This window comes from Podarcis gaigeae, assembly GCF_964106915.1.
Source record: "Podarcis gaigeae genome assembly, chromosome: 1".
Lineage (NCBI taxonomy): Eukaryota > Metazoa > Chordata > Lepidosauria > Squamata > Lacertidae > Podarcis > Podarcis gaigeae.
In genome coordinates this window covers 130100106-130116439 of record NC_139678.1, presented here as the reverse complement: position 1 = coordinate 130116439, position 16334 = coordinate 130100106, and the positions used below count along the sequence as shown (strand labels likewise).

General features: G+C 45.1%; 1 protein-coding gene across 2 annotated transcripts in view; it reads right to left on the bottom strand.

The window, feature by feature from the left end:
• The window catches only part of NRP2 (neuropilin 2), a 249414-nt gene that overhangs the window by 193159 nt on the left and 39921 nt on the right, over positions 1–16334 (bottom strand). For both annotated transcript variants that reach the window (XM_083706660.1, XM_083706659.1), the window contains exon 2: positions 5339–5516. In XM_083706660.1, the coding sequence (XP_083562786.1) occupies positions 5339–5516 (178 nt within the window). The remainder of the gene's footprint in view (positions 1–5338; positions 5517–16334) is intronic.

The following is a 16334-nucleotide window of genomic DNA, read 5'->3' as shown; positions in this document are numbered from 1 at the left end:
TGTGCCAACTATTTCTCAATCTGTGGAAACCATTAAGCCATTTTGACGGGGTAGAGGTTTGCCGTTTTGTTCAGTACAATTTGACCTCAGCTACTTCACCGGCATTTTCTTCCGATGGCTGCTACTAATTTCCTCTTTCTGAATTAGTCACACAGCTTATGCCACCAAATCAGGGATCATACAGAGAACCGGGCTAACATCACAATACGCTACCAAGCGAATTAGTTTTGATGTCACCTGGGACATGAGGTTGCTTGAGATTAAGGGCATTAAACTAAACACTTTGCTGAAAATATGAAGCCATTTTCTATTTAGCCATAATGAAAACTACATTACTTTATTTATTTATTTATTTATTTATTTATTTGTTTGCTTGCTTGCTTGCTTGCTTGCTTGCTTGCTTGTTTACTTCCTTATCTATTTATTTCCCACCCACCCATCTGGCTGGGTTTCCCCAGCCACTTTGGGCGACTTCCAACAAAAGATTTAAAATACATTAAAACATCAGTCATTTAAAACTTCCCTAAACAGGGCTGCCTTCAGATGTCTTCTAAAAGTCAGATAGTTGTTTATTTCCTTGACGGGAGGACGCTCCACAGGGCAGGTGCCACCACCGAGAAGGCCCTCTGCTTGGTTCCCTGTAACTTCACTTCTCGCAGTGAGGGAGCTGGACCTCAGTGTCCGGGCTGAACGATGGGGGTGGAGACGTTCCTTCAAGTCTACAGGGCCGAGGCCATTTAGGGCTATAAAGGTCAGCACCAGCACTTTGAATATCTTGTAATATCTGATTACAAGCATCTGTCTTTGAAGGATTAATAGCTTTATTCTATGAATATACTAATTACACGCAATCACATTGCAGCCCCAACGCAGGAAGGCCAATTAACATTTCCACAAGCGAATGAGTCCCTCATCATAGCACCGCAAACAGCATCAGATAAAGTTTAACAGCAACTTACAGTGCAGTTAAGACACAGGTGTGCTTTTTAACCACTTTGCATATGTGTTTTGAAAAGGTAAACAAGGGCACTACCGAAGCAACATGAAATCTTGCAGTGCCCACACGACATCTGCCTTATCAAAATGTCATCTCCTATTCCACCACCACCACCCGCATTTGGATTTACTGTTTCCATTGGTTTGTTGTTGTTGTTTTTTACCTCTCGAATTTTCAAAGGAAATAGTAAAACTAGATTATATGAGAAAATTACACTGTCTGGCATTTTGATTAAGGTAACACTGTGGAAACACGGCGCCAAATCTGCATCCATGAGCAGCACCAAATTCTCAAGAAATAGCCATGTGAAAGAGCCGCAAAGTGCATTTAACAAAGTTGAAAGGCCACAGGTTTATGCTGACCACATTAAACCCAGATACGTTAGACAGACCTGCTGTAATAAGCTTCTCTTCCCACTAGGATCACACCATCCTCTCCCAACAGACATTCTCCCACCATTTCATGAGCTTCCTCTTGCATTACGTTTTAAATTTAGTTGTCTTTTAAGCCATGTCATTTCTTTCTTTAGTGCCAGAGTGTAGATCTCCCATTATTCTTTGTTCTGAAATGGGGAACAGCACCCTAGCAGCAAAGCTATACTTGGAACTGTAAGAGGGATAGGATGCTGCCAGAGGTTTATCAGTCCAAATCTTAACTGGAGTTTGTCTGAATTGACAAACCATGGTTTGTGATCCACCACAATGAGAAACCATGGCTTGAAACTGGCTTGTACACCACAGTTTGGAGCAACTATAATTTGACATGTGTGAACTATATCATAGTTATGGCTGCTGTGCTGCCTCAACAAGCTTTTGATTCGTTGAAAGGAGAGTGCTGAACAGCTTTAAATCATGCTTTGTGTTGGTTTATGGCAGGGGTAGGCAACCTAAGGCCCGGGGGCCAGATGCGGCCCAATCGCCTTCTAAATCCGGCCCATGGACAGTCCAGGAATCAGCGTGTTTTTACAGGAGTAGAATGTGTCCTTTTATTTAAAATGCATCTCTGGGTTATTTGTGGGGCATAGGAATTTGTTCATTTTTTATTTTTCCCCCCAAAATATAGTCCGGCCCACCACATGGTCTGAGGGACGATGGACCGGCCCACGGCTTTAAAAGCTCACTGACCCCTGGTTTATGGTTAGCAGAAACCATGACTTGATGTCTGAAATAAACCCATGTTCTTGCCATGTAGAAGAACCCCCCCCCCCTGCTGTTTTTACTTGAATTGCCTTTGGTGGTTCCTACTAGTTTTAGAAAGGTCCGTATAGTAAAAGCTATGGTTTTCCCAGTAGTGATGTATGGAAGTGAGAGCTGGACCATAAAGAAGGCAGATCGCCGAAGAATTGATGCTTTTGAATTATGGTGCTGGAGGAGACTCTTGAGAGTCCCATGGACTGCAAGAAGAACAAACCGATCCATTTTGAAGGAAATCAGCCCCGAGTACTCACTGGAAGGACAGATCGTGAAGCTGAGGCTCCAATACTTTGGCCACCTCATGAGAAGAGAAGACTCCCTGGAAACACCCTTATGTTGGGAAAGATGGAGGGCACAAGGAGAAGGGGACGACAGAGGACGAGATGGTTGGACAGTGTTCTCAAAGCTACCAGCATGAGTCTGACCAAACTGCGGGAGGCAGTGGAAGACAGAAGTGCCTGGCGTGCTCTGGTCCATGGGGTCACGAAGAGTCAGACACGACTAAACGACTAAACAACAACAACAACTAGTTTTAGAACAGAGATCAGGACACTATGGACCAGAGCCAGGTTTTCTGCAACCATTGCACTGTTTCATATTTGGATTGGAAGATGAGAGAGAGAGAGAGAGAGAGAGAGAGAGAGAGAGAGAGAGAGTATTGGTGTAGCCTGCCCATCAATTACTATTTCCCACTCCTTTAAGAAAAACAGTATGCAAAACCACATAGAAAAGACTGCAAGATAACACCCAGTTGTAGATGCACAAGAAAAGCTGAACATTTTAGACAGCCTCTCGACCACAGACGTTCTAACAGACCCAAGGGACTACCTCATTAATTCATGCTTTTAATGGTGCTCACTGAAGCTGTTAATTATTTCTTACTAGCTGCTAATTGTTTTTCTTGGACATCCAGCTTCCCAGTCTTACATTTCACCAAATGCAGCAGAATCTGTCGTATTTGCGATAGAAAAGAGGAAACACCTTGTCTTCTTAGGGGAATGCACATTATAGCAGCAGAATCTACAAGCAGCGGGGGACGGGACGAGCAGAGCTCCTGAATTTTGGGTTTAGAAGAAGAAATCTTGGCAACTGCAGCTTTTCTCACTCCTGAATGACAAGAAGCACTTGCTTTAAAAAATAACAATAACGCTCTGTGCATTTGGTAAACCCTGCCAGAATCTGATTGTTGCAGCGAAGAGTTACAGCAGGGGTAGCCAAAGGACTCCAGCCACCAACACCTCCAGCCGACATGGGCAGTAGCCATGGGTCATGAAAAAAGTAGCCCAGTAACATCTGAAGGGAGCAGCATTGGCTACCTCAAAGTTAGAAGTCCATACAATACAGTGGTACCTTGGTTCTCAAACGCCTTGCTACTTGAACAACTTGGAACCCAAACACTGCGAACCTGGAAGTAAGTGTTCTGGTTTGTGAACTTTTTTTGGAAGACTAATGTGCTCCGTTTTGAGTGTTAACATAGAGGTCTGCCTGGCTTTGCTATTTCTTTTGCGTTTTTATTTTTGCAGGGAGGCGGTGTGTGTGTGTGTGTGTGTGACTGTGTGGAACCCAGTTCAGCTACTGATTGATTGATTGATTGATTGATTGATTGATTGAGTGACTGCAGTACATTATGTGAACGAAATTATTCAAAGCATGGTATTCAGCTCTGCTGAACTCCACAGGATTTACTCCTGAATTGCTGCTTAGGATCAAAGCATGGGTAGGCAAACTAAGGACCGGGGGCTGGATGCAGCCCAGTCGCCTTCTAAATCCGGCCTGCAGATGGTCCGGGAATCAGTGTGTTTTTACATGAGTAGAATGTGTGCTTTTATTTAAAATGCATCTCTGGGTTATTTGTGGGGCATAGGAATTCATTCTCCCCCCCCCAAAAAAATAGTCCGGCTCCCCACAAGGTCTGAGGGACAGTGGACCGACCCCCTGCTGAAAAGGTTTGCTGACCCCTGGATCAGAGTATATATTTTTAAACAAACAAACAAACAAACACCATGCTTCAACAATAGGGCTTCCAACCAAATTAGGGCCCTTGCTATGATGAGATTCTACACCAGCTGCAGGGAACACCAGATACTGCTGAACTCCCATCATCTCTAGCCCATGGCCATGATTGCTAGGGCAGATGGGAGTGGCTGTTCAGCAACATCTGGAGAGGCAAATGCTTCCCCACTCCTGCTCTATCCTGAGCCGCTTATATTTCCCTACAGCTCAGAAGAAAGTGGCTTCTCCCTTCTGACATCTGTTGAACAGCCGGTTCCCAGCCATGAGAAAACTGGAAGTGCCGATAACGTTCGCCGAACGTGGGCAATTTGAGGCCTTCTAGACACAAGCGCTTAGTTGGACAAAAGCAAAAACGAGCGTTTAAGGGGCGCCGGCATTTCTGAACGCAGAATGCGGTCCCACACATTTCCCTTTAATCTCCATCCTCCTGCAGAGCAGAAATGCAATCTTGGGTTGCAAATGCAGCGCTGGAGTTTACAGCTTGAGCGTGTGTTGCGGAAGAGGCTGATGAGATATAATAATGGCTCATCAGACACCCCTGCGCGTATTTTTAACAGTGCACCATATGTGATATATTACAGGAAACTCCCATTTCAGTTCCAACCTCACACACACGTTTACTCCAGTTTTTATGGGTAGCACAGTACTCCTTGTACTGCAAGATTAAAGACAGCAAAAAGTCCCAACAGCAATATATATATATATATATATATATGTACACACACACACACACACACACACACACCGTATTTAATCTATAAGATGGTATTTAATCTATAAGACGCACCAGACGACAAGACACACCTAGTTTTTGGAGGAGGAAAACAAGAAAAAAAATATTCTGAATCCCAGAAGCCAGAACAGCAAGAGGTATCACTGCGCAGCGAAAGCTGTTCTGGCTTCTGTGACAGCTGCGCAGCCTGCATTCGCTCCATAAGATGCGCACACATTTCCCCTTATTTTCTAGGAGGGAAAAAGTGATTCCTATAGAGCATAAAATACGGTGTGTGTGTGTGTGTGTGTGTATATATATATATATATATATATATATATATATATATATAGGAGTGGTGGTGAGTGGTGGGGGGCAGGGAGTAAAGAGAGAAGAGAAAGAGGATGTGGGGTAATCTCTTACTTGCAGTCATGTTTTTCAATTTCAAAGTGAGGGTTGAAGTTCAGGAAAATCTTCTGGTTGGGTTCCGGAGCATAAATGATCCACTCACAGTTCTGGTGGGAGGGGTAGTCTTGCGGATACCCAGGTGAAGTCACGTAGCCAGCATCTTTGGAATTCAGGCGGCCCCCACATGGTTGCGCTACAAACAAATAGAAAACAAAACCTAACGTAAGAACAGGCACTGAATTTCAAACACATTTATGGCTTATTCTTCTGGGTTTGTACCAGAAGATGCCTAGGTTCTGGGCTGCATTAAGGGAGAAAAAAGTGTGTGTGTTTTTTTAACAGACATGTATATTACAACCATGTAAATCTCCCAAGTACAAAACAAATCTCTGGAAGGTGATTACAACACACCACAGTCTTCCCCACACACAAGCACATACCGCTGCTCAGACAGACCAGAAAAGGGGTGTGGGGAGAGGAGAACAGCTATAAATGGGCCCAAACTACTGTTTTGTTTTAAAAAGAGAGAACACAGACATCAGATTATTTGGAAACAGAGTGAACTGCCTTTACATCCTCCCTTCCGCTAACTCTTCTACAAGCATTCCTGTGGCATTCTTCCACTGTTACCCTAACAGCACCTCACAAACATTGCTAGACCCAAGCTCAGCGCTGCTCTAGCAAAATACGAAAGAGAATCCCATCCTTGCAAAACAAGGACAGTCATGTGAAGAAGCTAGTCTAACCGATGTACAGTACGTTTGATGCCTGTCCCTGTCTTCCAAACTCCAGCGCCTGCCTGTTCCCTTCCCTGAGTTACGTGACAGCACATAATTGGGTACCCCTCACATAGCAGTCACTTCCATGCTTCAGTGCTGCCATTTGCTTAAGAAAGGGGTCTCTCCCGTGGTTCCCTAGCACTGAAGAGTCTACTAACCTTCATCATCAACCGACCTTCTGTGGACCACCTGCCAGCTGGGTGCAGCCACTCTGTACTCTCACAAGCACCCATGGCTAGGACACCCAAGAAAACCAGTCTCTATAGAATCATAGAATCATAGAGTTGGAAGAGACCACAAAGGCCATCGAGTCCAACCCCCTGCCAAGCAGGAAACACCATCAGAGCACTCCTGACATATGGTTGTCAAGCCTCTGCTTAAAGACCTCCAAAGAAGGAGACTCCACCACACTCCTTGGCAGCAAATTCCACTGTCGAACAGCTCTTACTGTCAGGAAGTTCTTCCTAATGTTTAGGTGGAATCTTCTTTCTTGTAGTTTGGATCCATTGCTCCGTGTCCGCTTCTCTGGAGCAGCAGAAAACAACCTTTCTCCCTCCTCTATGTGACATCCTTTTATATATTTGAACATGGCTATCATATCACCCCTTAACCTCCTCTTCTCCAGGCTAAACATGCCCAGCTCCCTTAGCCGTTCCTCATAAGGCATCGTTTCCAGGCCTTTGACCATTTTGGTTGCCCTCCTCTGGACACGTTCCAGTTTGTCAGTGTCCTTCTTGAACTAGTCTCCCTTCTTTAGTTCATCTGTGCGAATCCAGCCTCCCCCAATCAATCGATCCAATGTCTGAGAAGGCAATCCCCCATCCCCATCAGGGTCCTGATCCCACCAGGAGGAGTAGGCTTGCTCTCAGTATTTTTTCCTTTCCTTTTTGCCATAGCCCAAATTGGTGGGGGGAAAATGTTTGAGGAACTGGATCAGGCCCCTAGGCCAGGGATTAGTCACCCCTGATCTAAATGCTTGAAGATTCAAGATGGGAGGACAAAGAAATTTCTATAGAAAGATTGCAAAATGGCATGTGATTTTTTTTTTAAATGATTACAGCAATGTGATCGGCACAGATTGAACAGTCTTCCTTTTAAAACACACACACACACACACAGAGAGAGAGAGAGAGAGAGAGAGAGAGAGAGAGACCCAAAAGGATTTCATTTTTATCCCTCCATTTCTTCCAAGAATGCATTACAGTTTACAGGGCTCCCCATTTTACCCTCAAGAAAACACCACTAGGTATGTTGGATCAACGTTGACACCATTAACAACCTGGTCAAATGGGAAGTCAAATTCAGGTCCTCCCTATTCCTAGTCCAACACTCCAACAACCATTACAGACCAACGGCTCTTGGCCATTCTACCAAATAATATTGGCCTGTTCAGTTTCTAAGGCCAGACGTAGGCCTGAATGGAACAAGAAATGAAGGTTCTCCACCCATTGAATAATCATGTGTGGTTTGAGACAAACGCTGCCCCTGCAAACTTTGAACTGACTGAGAAGCAACCCAAGCAATTACTAAACCACATGGTGGCCCTTTGCAAAGCAGCCTCCGCCCCGTCCAACATTAGGGCTTTGTCTGTGAGATGGTGTGCATGTCTCACGTAGGTGGGCCCACACAGGCAGCTTCTGGCACCACTGAAAAAATGGCTTCCAGATCGCATTACGGCATCCCTCATTTCTGTTCCAACCACAAGACTGAGTTTGCACACCCGTATCTGCCTCCTTTCCAAATCTCCCTCTCCCTCTCAGCTTTGCCTCCATCTCCTCCCTGCCTCCTCCAACGTTCCAAGCCAAGCTAAGCAGTTGGAATTAAAAGACTGCAATAATCAACAGTGGTGGTTTTTGTGGTGCAGGCCCACAAAAGAGCCTGGTAACAATTACATCTCGAGCGAGCGAAGCACTTTCAGCCCTTGGTTATAACAAGAGACCCAGGAGGGCGATTTCATCTTCAAGTAAACATTTCATCTTACGAATGCCACAAATCTGATTTACTATTTCATTACTGGCTAAGGGACGGGGGAGGGAATCTGCATCATATACACAATTGATAACATACTAAAGAATCCCAACAATGCCCCTTCTCTTCTCTCCCTTTTCCCACAGAACGTCCATCTGTATGGCAGGTTGCTTTCATTTTCACTGGGTCTTGACTGCACCACAGCCAACAGGCCCTTGTAAGCAACCTGTTGAGGTCCTTAGATGGTCCTTAGTCTTCCTACTTTCATGATAGGCCTCATGGCTAGGGATAACGGAACGTCTGCCTAGGTGGTCCTTGAGAAATACAGTCACCTAAGAGTCGAGAGTGATCTACGTTTCCAAGCACAATTCCAAGTTTTGGTGCTGACCTTTAAAGCCCAGAATGGCCTCGGCCCTGTATACCTGAAGGAGCATCTCCACCCCATCATTCAGTGAGGTTACATAGAACCAGGCAGAGGGCCTTCTTGGTGGTGGCACCTGCCCTGTGGAACGCCCTCCCATCAGATGTCAAGGAAATAAACAACTACAGCGGTACCTTGGGTTAAGTACTTAATTCGTTCCGGAGGTCCGTTCTTATCCTGAAACTGCTCTTAACCTGAAGCACCACTTTAGCTAATGGGGCCTCCCACTGCTGCCGCGCCGCCGGAGCACGATTTCTGTTAACATCCTGAAGCAAAGTTCTTAACCTGAAGCACTATTTCTGGGCTAGCAGAGTCTGTAACCTGAAGCGTATGTAACCCAAGGTACCACTGTACCTGACTTTTAGAAGACATCTGATGGCAGCCCTGTATAGGGAAGTTTTTAATGTTTGGAGTTTTATTCTGTTTTTAGTGTTCTGCTGGGGTCCCCCTTGAGCGGCTAGGGAAACCCAGACAGATGGGTGGGGTATAAATAAAAGAATTATTATTATTATTATTATTATTATTATTATTATTATTATTACAGGCAGGCTCGACTAATTCTTTTCTGCAAATCATTTTTTGCGAAAATTCGGCACCCTCTCACCGCGTTTGTTGTTGCACCCGCCCCACCCCGAAACCACTTCTGGGCTAGGCCTAAGATGTAAAGAGCCAGGCTCTTGTGGGGCTTTTCTGCTCCCGCTACAGACCCTTCGAGCACCACCTCCCTAGTCTGAAAAGCAACGAAAGGTTTCGAAAGAGCTTGTCCCTTCTCCTTGTACACCTCAGCTTGCCTCATGGGCACAGCTAGGATTTTTGTTTGGGGGGGTGCAGGCCTTTTGTTGGGGGGGGGGAGAGAGCAAACCTCAGTTAGTTATGTATTTTTATTGATTTGGGGGGGACAGCTGCCCCTCCCTGGCCCCCTTTGGCTACACCCATTGTTATGTACTGAAGTTCTCGTTTTCACTCAAATCCACAAATGCAAATAAGGAATTGAAAGTGACGTTCAGTGATTGGCTAGTTACAGAAAGTTGTTACTGTTGCGTTGTAGTGGAGCTCTATATAAGCAGGCTGGCTGAACCCTTCAGTTCAGTTCTGTTCTGGGCCTGTGAACATATCAGACGACACAGCGATTCTTCAAACAGCTCTTGTTTATTCACAGGCCAGAACAGAACTGAACTGAAGGGTTCAGTCAGCCTGCTTATATAGAGCTCCAGTACAACGTAACTGTAACAATTTTCTAAAACTATCCAATCTTTGAACGTCACTTTCGATCCCTTATTTGCATAACTATCTACAGTATCCCCCTGCTGGCCCAGGGTGAGAACTTCAGTACATAACAAAAAACTAGAGTCTCTAGTCTCTGGAGAAGAGACCCACTTAAGAATATTAGGGGTGTGTGCAGGGGAATGACAAGACCATGTGGAAAATGAACGTAATATTTTCATTCATTTTCAGCTTTGTATTATTGTTATTTAAAAAGGGTGCCTAGACATTCTGTTGTTGTGCCCATAAACCAGGTTCAAGGTGCCATTTTGCTCCAGTTTTCCTCTTTCAGTTTCTAACACTGCTTATGAGCTCTACCTTTCCCACCCAATCTCTCTCTGGCAATGGCTCTAGTTCCACAAAGACACAGCATTCTAGAATAAGGAATATATTTTAAAACAAGGAGCACCAAGAAAAGCTTAATTGCACGTTCCCTGCATTCTGCTTTCCCAGCACAGCCCTGCAAAAATAACAGTCCCACTTTCCCAAACCTCTGATTACCCAAATACATCGGGTGACCTCATGGCCCTCCAGACACAAAATAAGGATGAAATATATATATATATTTTCAGAGTGTGTGTGTGGGGGGGGGGGGGAGAAACGTCGCTTCGGCTGGATAGACGTCTGAAATTGGAGCCTCGCAGAAGCTACTGTACAATTATGCAGTGCCTGAAGTGCCCAGGTTTGGGCAATTTTTAACGTCGAGAGCTTCAGCGGACCGCAGCGAGGAGAGGAAGGAGAAAGGGTGAAGAAAAGAAAGGCTTCAGAGGTTTTGCTCCTCTTAACGTCAGTCATGCTTGAATATCACCATCTGCGTGAAACAGCATGGCCTTGTGAATTATATATTACTTCTCAGCAGCCACCTCTCAATAGGAGGACCGGGGGGGGGGGGTTTCTTCTCTATAGGTGCCATTTCACTCGCCGCCGCCCCCCAAAAAAAACCCTGAGAGAGTGATTGCCTCCAGCGTTTCCAGGGTCTGGTGCTGAGGGGGTCAAGATGCAAGAGGGAAAGGGAAAAGATGGGCTCTGGGTACCACAAACCTCTCCACTTTCTTGTGGCCCAGCCTCACTATAAAGCTGAGAAGGTGGTAAACTAAGCTGCCTACTAAGTCACACAACAAAATCAGGCCATCGCCTTTAATGGGTGAACACATTCCCCTACGCACAGAAGGGAGTCTGCTCTCTGGCACAGATTTACAATTACACCGCTTCTAACACAATGGCAGAGATATCAAGAGATAATTAGCTCCTTGCAAATCACCCCACTTCTGATCAACCAAGCTCCCTTTCTCTTCATGCTGCCTCTGACCGCCCCCCTCCCTCAAATCCACCACAGGTTGCAAGCAAAACCAAATTATATTTCTTTTTTGCCTGGGCACTCTCCCCTGAATACCAGAAAGGGTGTGTTTCTGAAACCACAGAAGAATGGCAAGGCCAAAACACCTCCGCTGGCTTCCGAGCCACACACTGACTTCACTCAATCGGGATCTGCTGGCCCTTCCAGGTGTAACCCAACAAGGAGGTGCCAGCTGGCTTTCAAGCTGCAGAGGGTGTAATTTTCCAATTTGTATGCTCCTCTGCAAAAAAAGCTGGCAGGGAACCCGCGACCCTGGAGTCAACATCCCGCATGCCATGGCGAGACCAAGGGGAACAGCAAAGCCAGACGCCAACACCCTCAGGAAAGGGAGCCAGCAGGGCCTGAAAAGCTCTTTAAACTTTACAAACTGCTTTGCTTCTCCCCACCTGCCCCTCCCCATCCCTGCAAGGGATCTCTAGGAGAAAAATCACCCCCCTTCCTAAGAGAAAGGCACCCCGCTTTGCACAGAAGCTGCGGAAGGGAACAATGGCAACAGGAAACAGCATCGCAGGAGGCTCCCTCCCTCTGTCCGCCTCGCCAGGGAGTCATCACTTCCTATCCCAGAAATGACTATTTTTATCTTTCACAAATAAAGCCGGTCTTCCTTTGCATGTGTGTGTGTTGCTTTGTTCTAAAACACTCGGTTGTTTGAATACTTTCTCCTCTTCACATGCCATTGCAATAATAATAATAATAAAAAACTGACACGACCTTCCCCTTTCAGGAAAGAGGTGGAGATTAATTCTACAGAAATCACGAGAAAGTATTTAAGTACTAAGAACTTATAAAAACATCTGCTTTTGTTCCACAGAGAGAACTTTCTCAAGGCAGAAACATTTTTTTATACAAACCCACCGTTCTGACCAAAATCTCTTCCCTTCGCTTGCAAAGCAAAACACACAAACGTGTCTGCGTGTCAGTTTAGATTTAACGCAGAAAAGCTACACGCCCATCTTTCAGCTAACTCGAAGGGTGCAGATGTATATGCAATTTACACCTCCGTCCTGTACACACGTTTGCACCCTCCTCGTAAAAACAATCACTTTCTATTTGCACAAGCAAGAAAGCCTTCCAAGAAAAACATTCACACAGCGTTTTATGTTTTGCTTGGAACAAGGCAAAGGCTTCGGGCAAAGTGTTTGCACTTTCAACACTCCATCATCCCTCACAAGGTCATAACAGGATTCTCACGTACTCTTAGAATATGAAAAAGTAAGTCTGAAAAGTGCTTTTGAATTCTGGTGCTGGAGGACTCTCTTGAGAGTCCCATGGACTGCAAGAAGATCAAACCTATCCATTCTTGAGGGACTCAGCCCTGAGTGCTCACTGGAAGGACAGATTGTGAAGCTGAGGCTCCAATACTTTGGCCACCTCATGAGAAGAGAAGACTCCCTGGAAAAGACCCTGATGTTGGGAAAGATGGAGGGCACAAGGAGAAGGGGACGACAGAGGACGAGATGGTTGGACAGTGTTCTCGAAGCTACCAACAAAAGTTTGACCAAACTGCGGGAGGCAGTGGAAGACAGGAGTGCCTGGCATGCTCTGGTCCATGGGATCATGAAGAGTCAGAAACGACTAAACAACAACAATAACAACAAAAGTCTGAAAAGTATCTTCCCTGTCACAGGTCGGCCTGAAACTCCAAACCACTTATTCCTAAGCAGTTCTGATTACTTCCTTCGCCACTGGGCTATAAGAATTCAAGATTCATCAGGTTTTTTCCCTAAAGCATTTAGGGTGATTCAGACATTCCACAAAAGGTTATTCAAGATTATACCCTCAACAAGCATAGGCAATAAATCTTGACTCCTTAAGAAGCTTATCTGTATAACAGTATGAACTAGAAATGGGAGAGGAATTTAATTCAGGTCTCATGAAAAACTGAATCTACGAAATCCACATTTTCTGAAACCATGTGTAAACTGAAACACAGCTTTCCTTTGAAATCTGCAGTTATGGGAATTTTGTTAGGCAGTTCTCAAACCAATGTTACAAAAATGCACATACAAAGGAAAGTGTGGCTAAAAATGGATATATTGGTGAAAACATAAAGCAGTATAGAAATGAAATAAAAAAAAAAAATAGCACACACAATTGCATTCAAAGGAATTTGCCTGCAAAAATGTGCACATTAGTCAAGACTGCATATAAAATGTATTATTGGAATAAATTCATAAAATGTGAGTTTTTAAAAAAACCAAAAACTTGCAAATTGGAAATTGAATTTATGATTGGAAAAACGAGAAATGGAGAGAGCCAAAAACGACAGACCCTTTGATCTCTAGTCATGACCAGAAACAACACGACTGCTGCATCCAAAGTTTACATTTTTAGTTGTTATACAGGCATTCAATAAATGTGCGACCATGCACGTGTGCATTGCTGCAACCCAGAAGTGGTTAGAAAAGGGGGCACAACGGGCTTATATGTGCTACACAGACACACACAGGGTCAGGGAACAAAACCCTTGTGGAAAACAGTTGTGGCCTGTACTTAAAACCATATTTGATATACAATGGATGCTCGGGTTGTTAACGTGATCCGTGCGGGATGTACGTTCACAACCCGCAGCAGCACGTCTGCGCACGCGCAGGTTGCGATTTGGCACTTCTGCGCATGCGCAACCGCTGAAACCCAGAAGTAACCCGTTCCGGTACTTCCGGGTTTCGGCGTGTCTGTAAACTGAAAAAACGCAACCTATAGCATCTGTAACCCGAGGCATGACTGTACCTCTAAAGTTGTACTGTTTGAAGAGGACTTGATCGGCACCTCAGCACCTATAGTTGTACATGTGGCCACTTGATGTGCGTTGGAAAAGTTTGGGGATGCGTGTCAAATTCCAGGTTCTGCTCAAGACAAATGAACCTGATGACCCAGGTGCCAGGAGAAAGGACTGAGCATAGCCCAAAGACAATGGTCACCATAAATAGAATACGCAGGATTCTGCATTGTTTATTTTATTACCATCTCCATAATTGAGAGTGTGTTCCAGCAGTCGACTCAGGAGACAAACTATGGCTTTTAGCAGACATGGGGTGGCTACACTCTGGGAGAGGAAAAAAAACATTCTCCCCTCTCCTTGTGACACGGAGTGTCACTTACTCATAACATGACGTCGCAAAATCGGGCATTCCCCTCCAAAAATAGTCAGTCGCGTAGCGGAGGAAATACATGATTTTATGACATAGCTACATGGGGAAGTGAAACCACACTTTTATAAGGAGAGCACATAGGGCTGGCCCAAGACGTTTTGTTGCCTGCATGCAAGGGGGTGGCCCCAGCCCCTCTAGGTGGCTTCCAACATATATAAAAACATTAAACATTAAAATAAAAACTTCCCCATACAGGGCTGCCTTCAGGGGTCTTCTAAAGGTTGTATAATTATCTCCTTGGCTCAGGGGTCGCCATGCCCTCCAAGCTTTCTCTGATGACAACAAGGACGTCTAAGGAAAAGCAAAACATTCCGGGTTCAGATTAGAAACCAGGACAGCTTCTGTAAATCCAGGACTGTCCCTGGAAAACAGAGGCACTTGGAGAGTCTGATATCACTGGTCCCCTCATCTGTTGTGTGAGGAAGCTGTTTATGCTGAATCAGATCATTGCTCTATATTACCTGTCAGTGGTTCTCCATAGTTTAAGACTGGAAGACTCTCCTGGCCCATACCTGGGATAGGTAAAGGTAAAGGACTCCTGGACGGTTAAGTCTAGCCAAAGGCGACTATGGGGTTGTGGCGCTCATCTCGCTTTCAGGCCAAGGGAGCTGGTGTTTGTCCACAGACAGCTTTCCAGGTCATGTGGCCAGCATGACTAAACTAATTCTGATGAAACAGGATACTGTGACGGAAGCCAGAGCGCACAGAAACACCATTTACCTTCCCGCCGTAGCGGTACCTATTTATCTACTTGCACTGGTGTGCATTCAAACTGCTAGGTTGGCAGGAGCTAGGACAGTGCAACGGGAGCTCACCCCGTCATGCGGATTCGAACCACCAACCTTCCGATCGGCAAGCCCGTGAGGCTCTGTGGTTTAGATCACAGCGCCACTGCGTCCCATCTACCTGGAATACCAGGGACCGAACATGTTCATAGCTTACCCTACCACTAAGCTATGGCCTTTCTTCACTCTACCCAACAATAGGATGGTCTTGGACCATGAAAACTTTTGCACTTTGACCACAGTCACTTTTACCCTTCGGCCCCTGAAATGCTGACCACAGGTCAACGTGGCCCTTGGCCCAAAATTATAGCCACCCATGCTCTAACCACCTCATTAACTATATTGCCGTTCCCACAAAGAAGTTAAAAGTATGGAAAATGGGAGACGGGGCATTTTAATTCTGGCCTTTTACAGTGGTACCTCAGGTTAAGAACTTAATTCGTCCTGGAGGTCTGTTCTTAACCTGAAACTGTTCTTACCCTGAGGTACCACTTTAGCTAATGGGGCCTCCCGCTGCCGCTGTGCCACCAGCGCACGATTTCTGTTCTCATCCTGAAGCAAAGTTCTTAACTTGAGGTACTATTTCTGTAACCTGAAGCGTCTGTAACCCAAGGTACCACTCTATTTCAAATGTATTAACAAAAGTGTTTCGGCTACCTAAAGCATTTTTGAAAGAACTTTCACCACCACCCCTTTCATGGCGTGAAGAAAAGATTTCAGTATGTTAGTGAATAACAAATCTAATGAGTAAAATATGCAAACTGCTTCAGAGGGCATAATCCTTCCCCTACGTGACCTTAGCAGTATTCCCTTCAGCACTTCTCAAACCTCCTGCAACCCAAAAAGCTTACATTTTAACTATCACAAATCTGTACATATTTTCTGGGTGTCACACATTTCATTAAAACATATATATTTGAACCCATACGTGCCATCAAACTTGCGAAACTCTCTCTTGTAAATGCCCAGATGGCTAGGGTTATTTGAGGACTGTTTAAGAGACCAAAAAAGAAGAAAAAGAAGAAGAGTCAAAGGCCCACGCTGCCTAACAATTCAGGCAAGGTTTATGGAGGAGCTAAATTGCTTGAAATTTATCCCGTACCAACTTATTATAGGGTGGCGTGGGCATGGGGAGGGGGAAAAAAAGCACTGCCTACTGCTAAGCAGCTAAGTCAATAGCAGCCAATATGGCACTTTCCACAAGCTGACTCCCATTGGCCCCAGTGAGCATTACCAACAGTGAGGAACAATGGGAGTTAGAATTCCAATTATCGTCTGGATAGCAA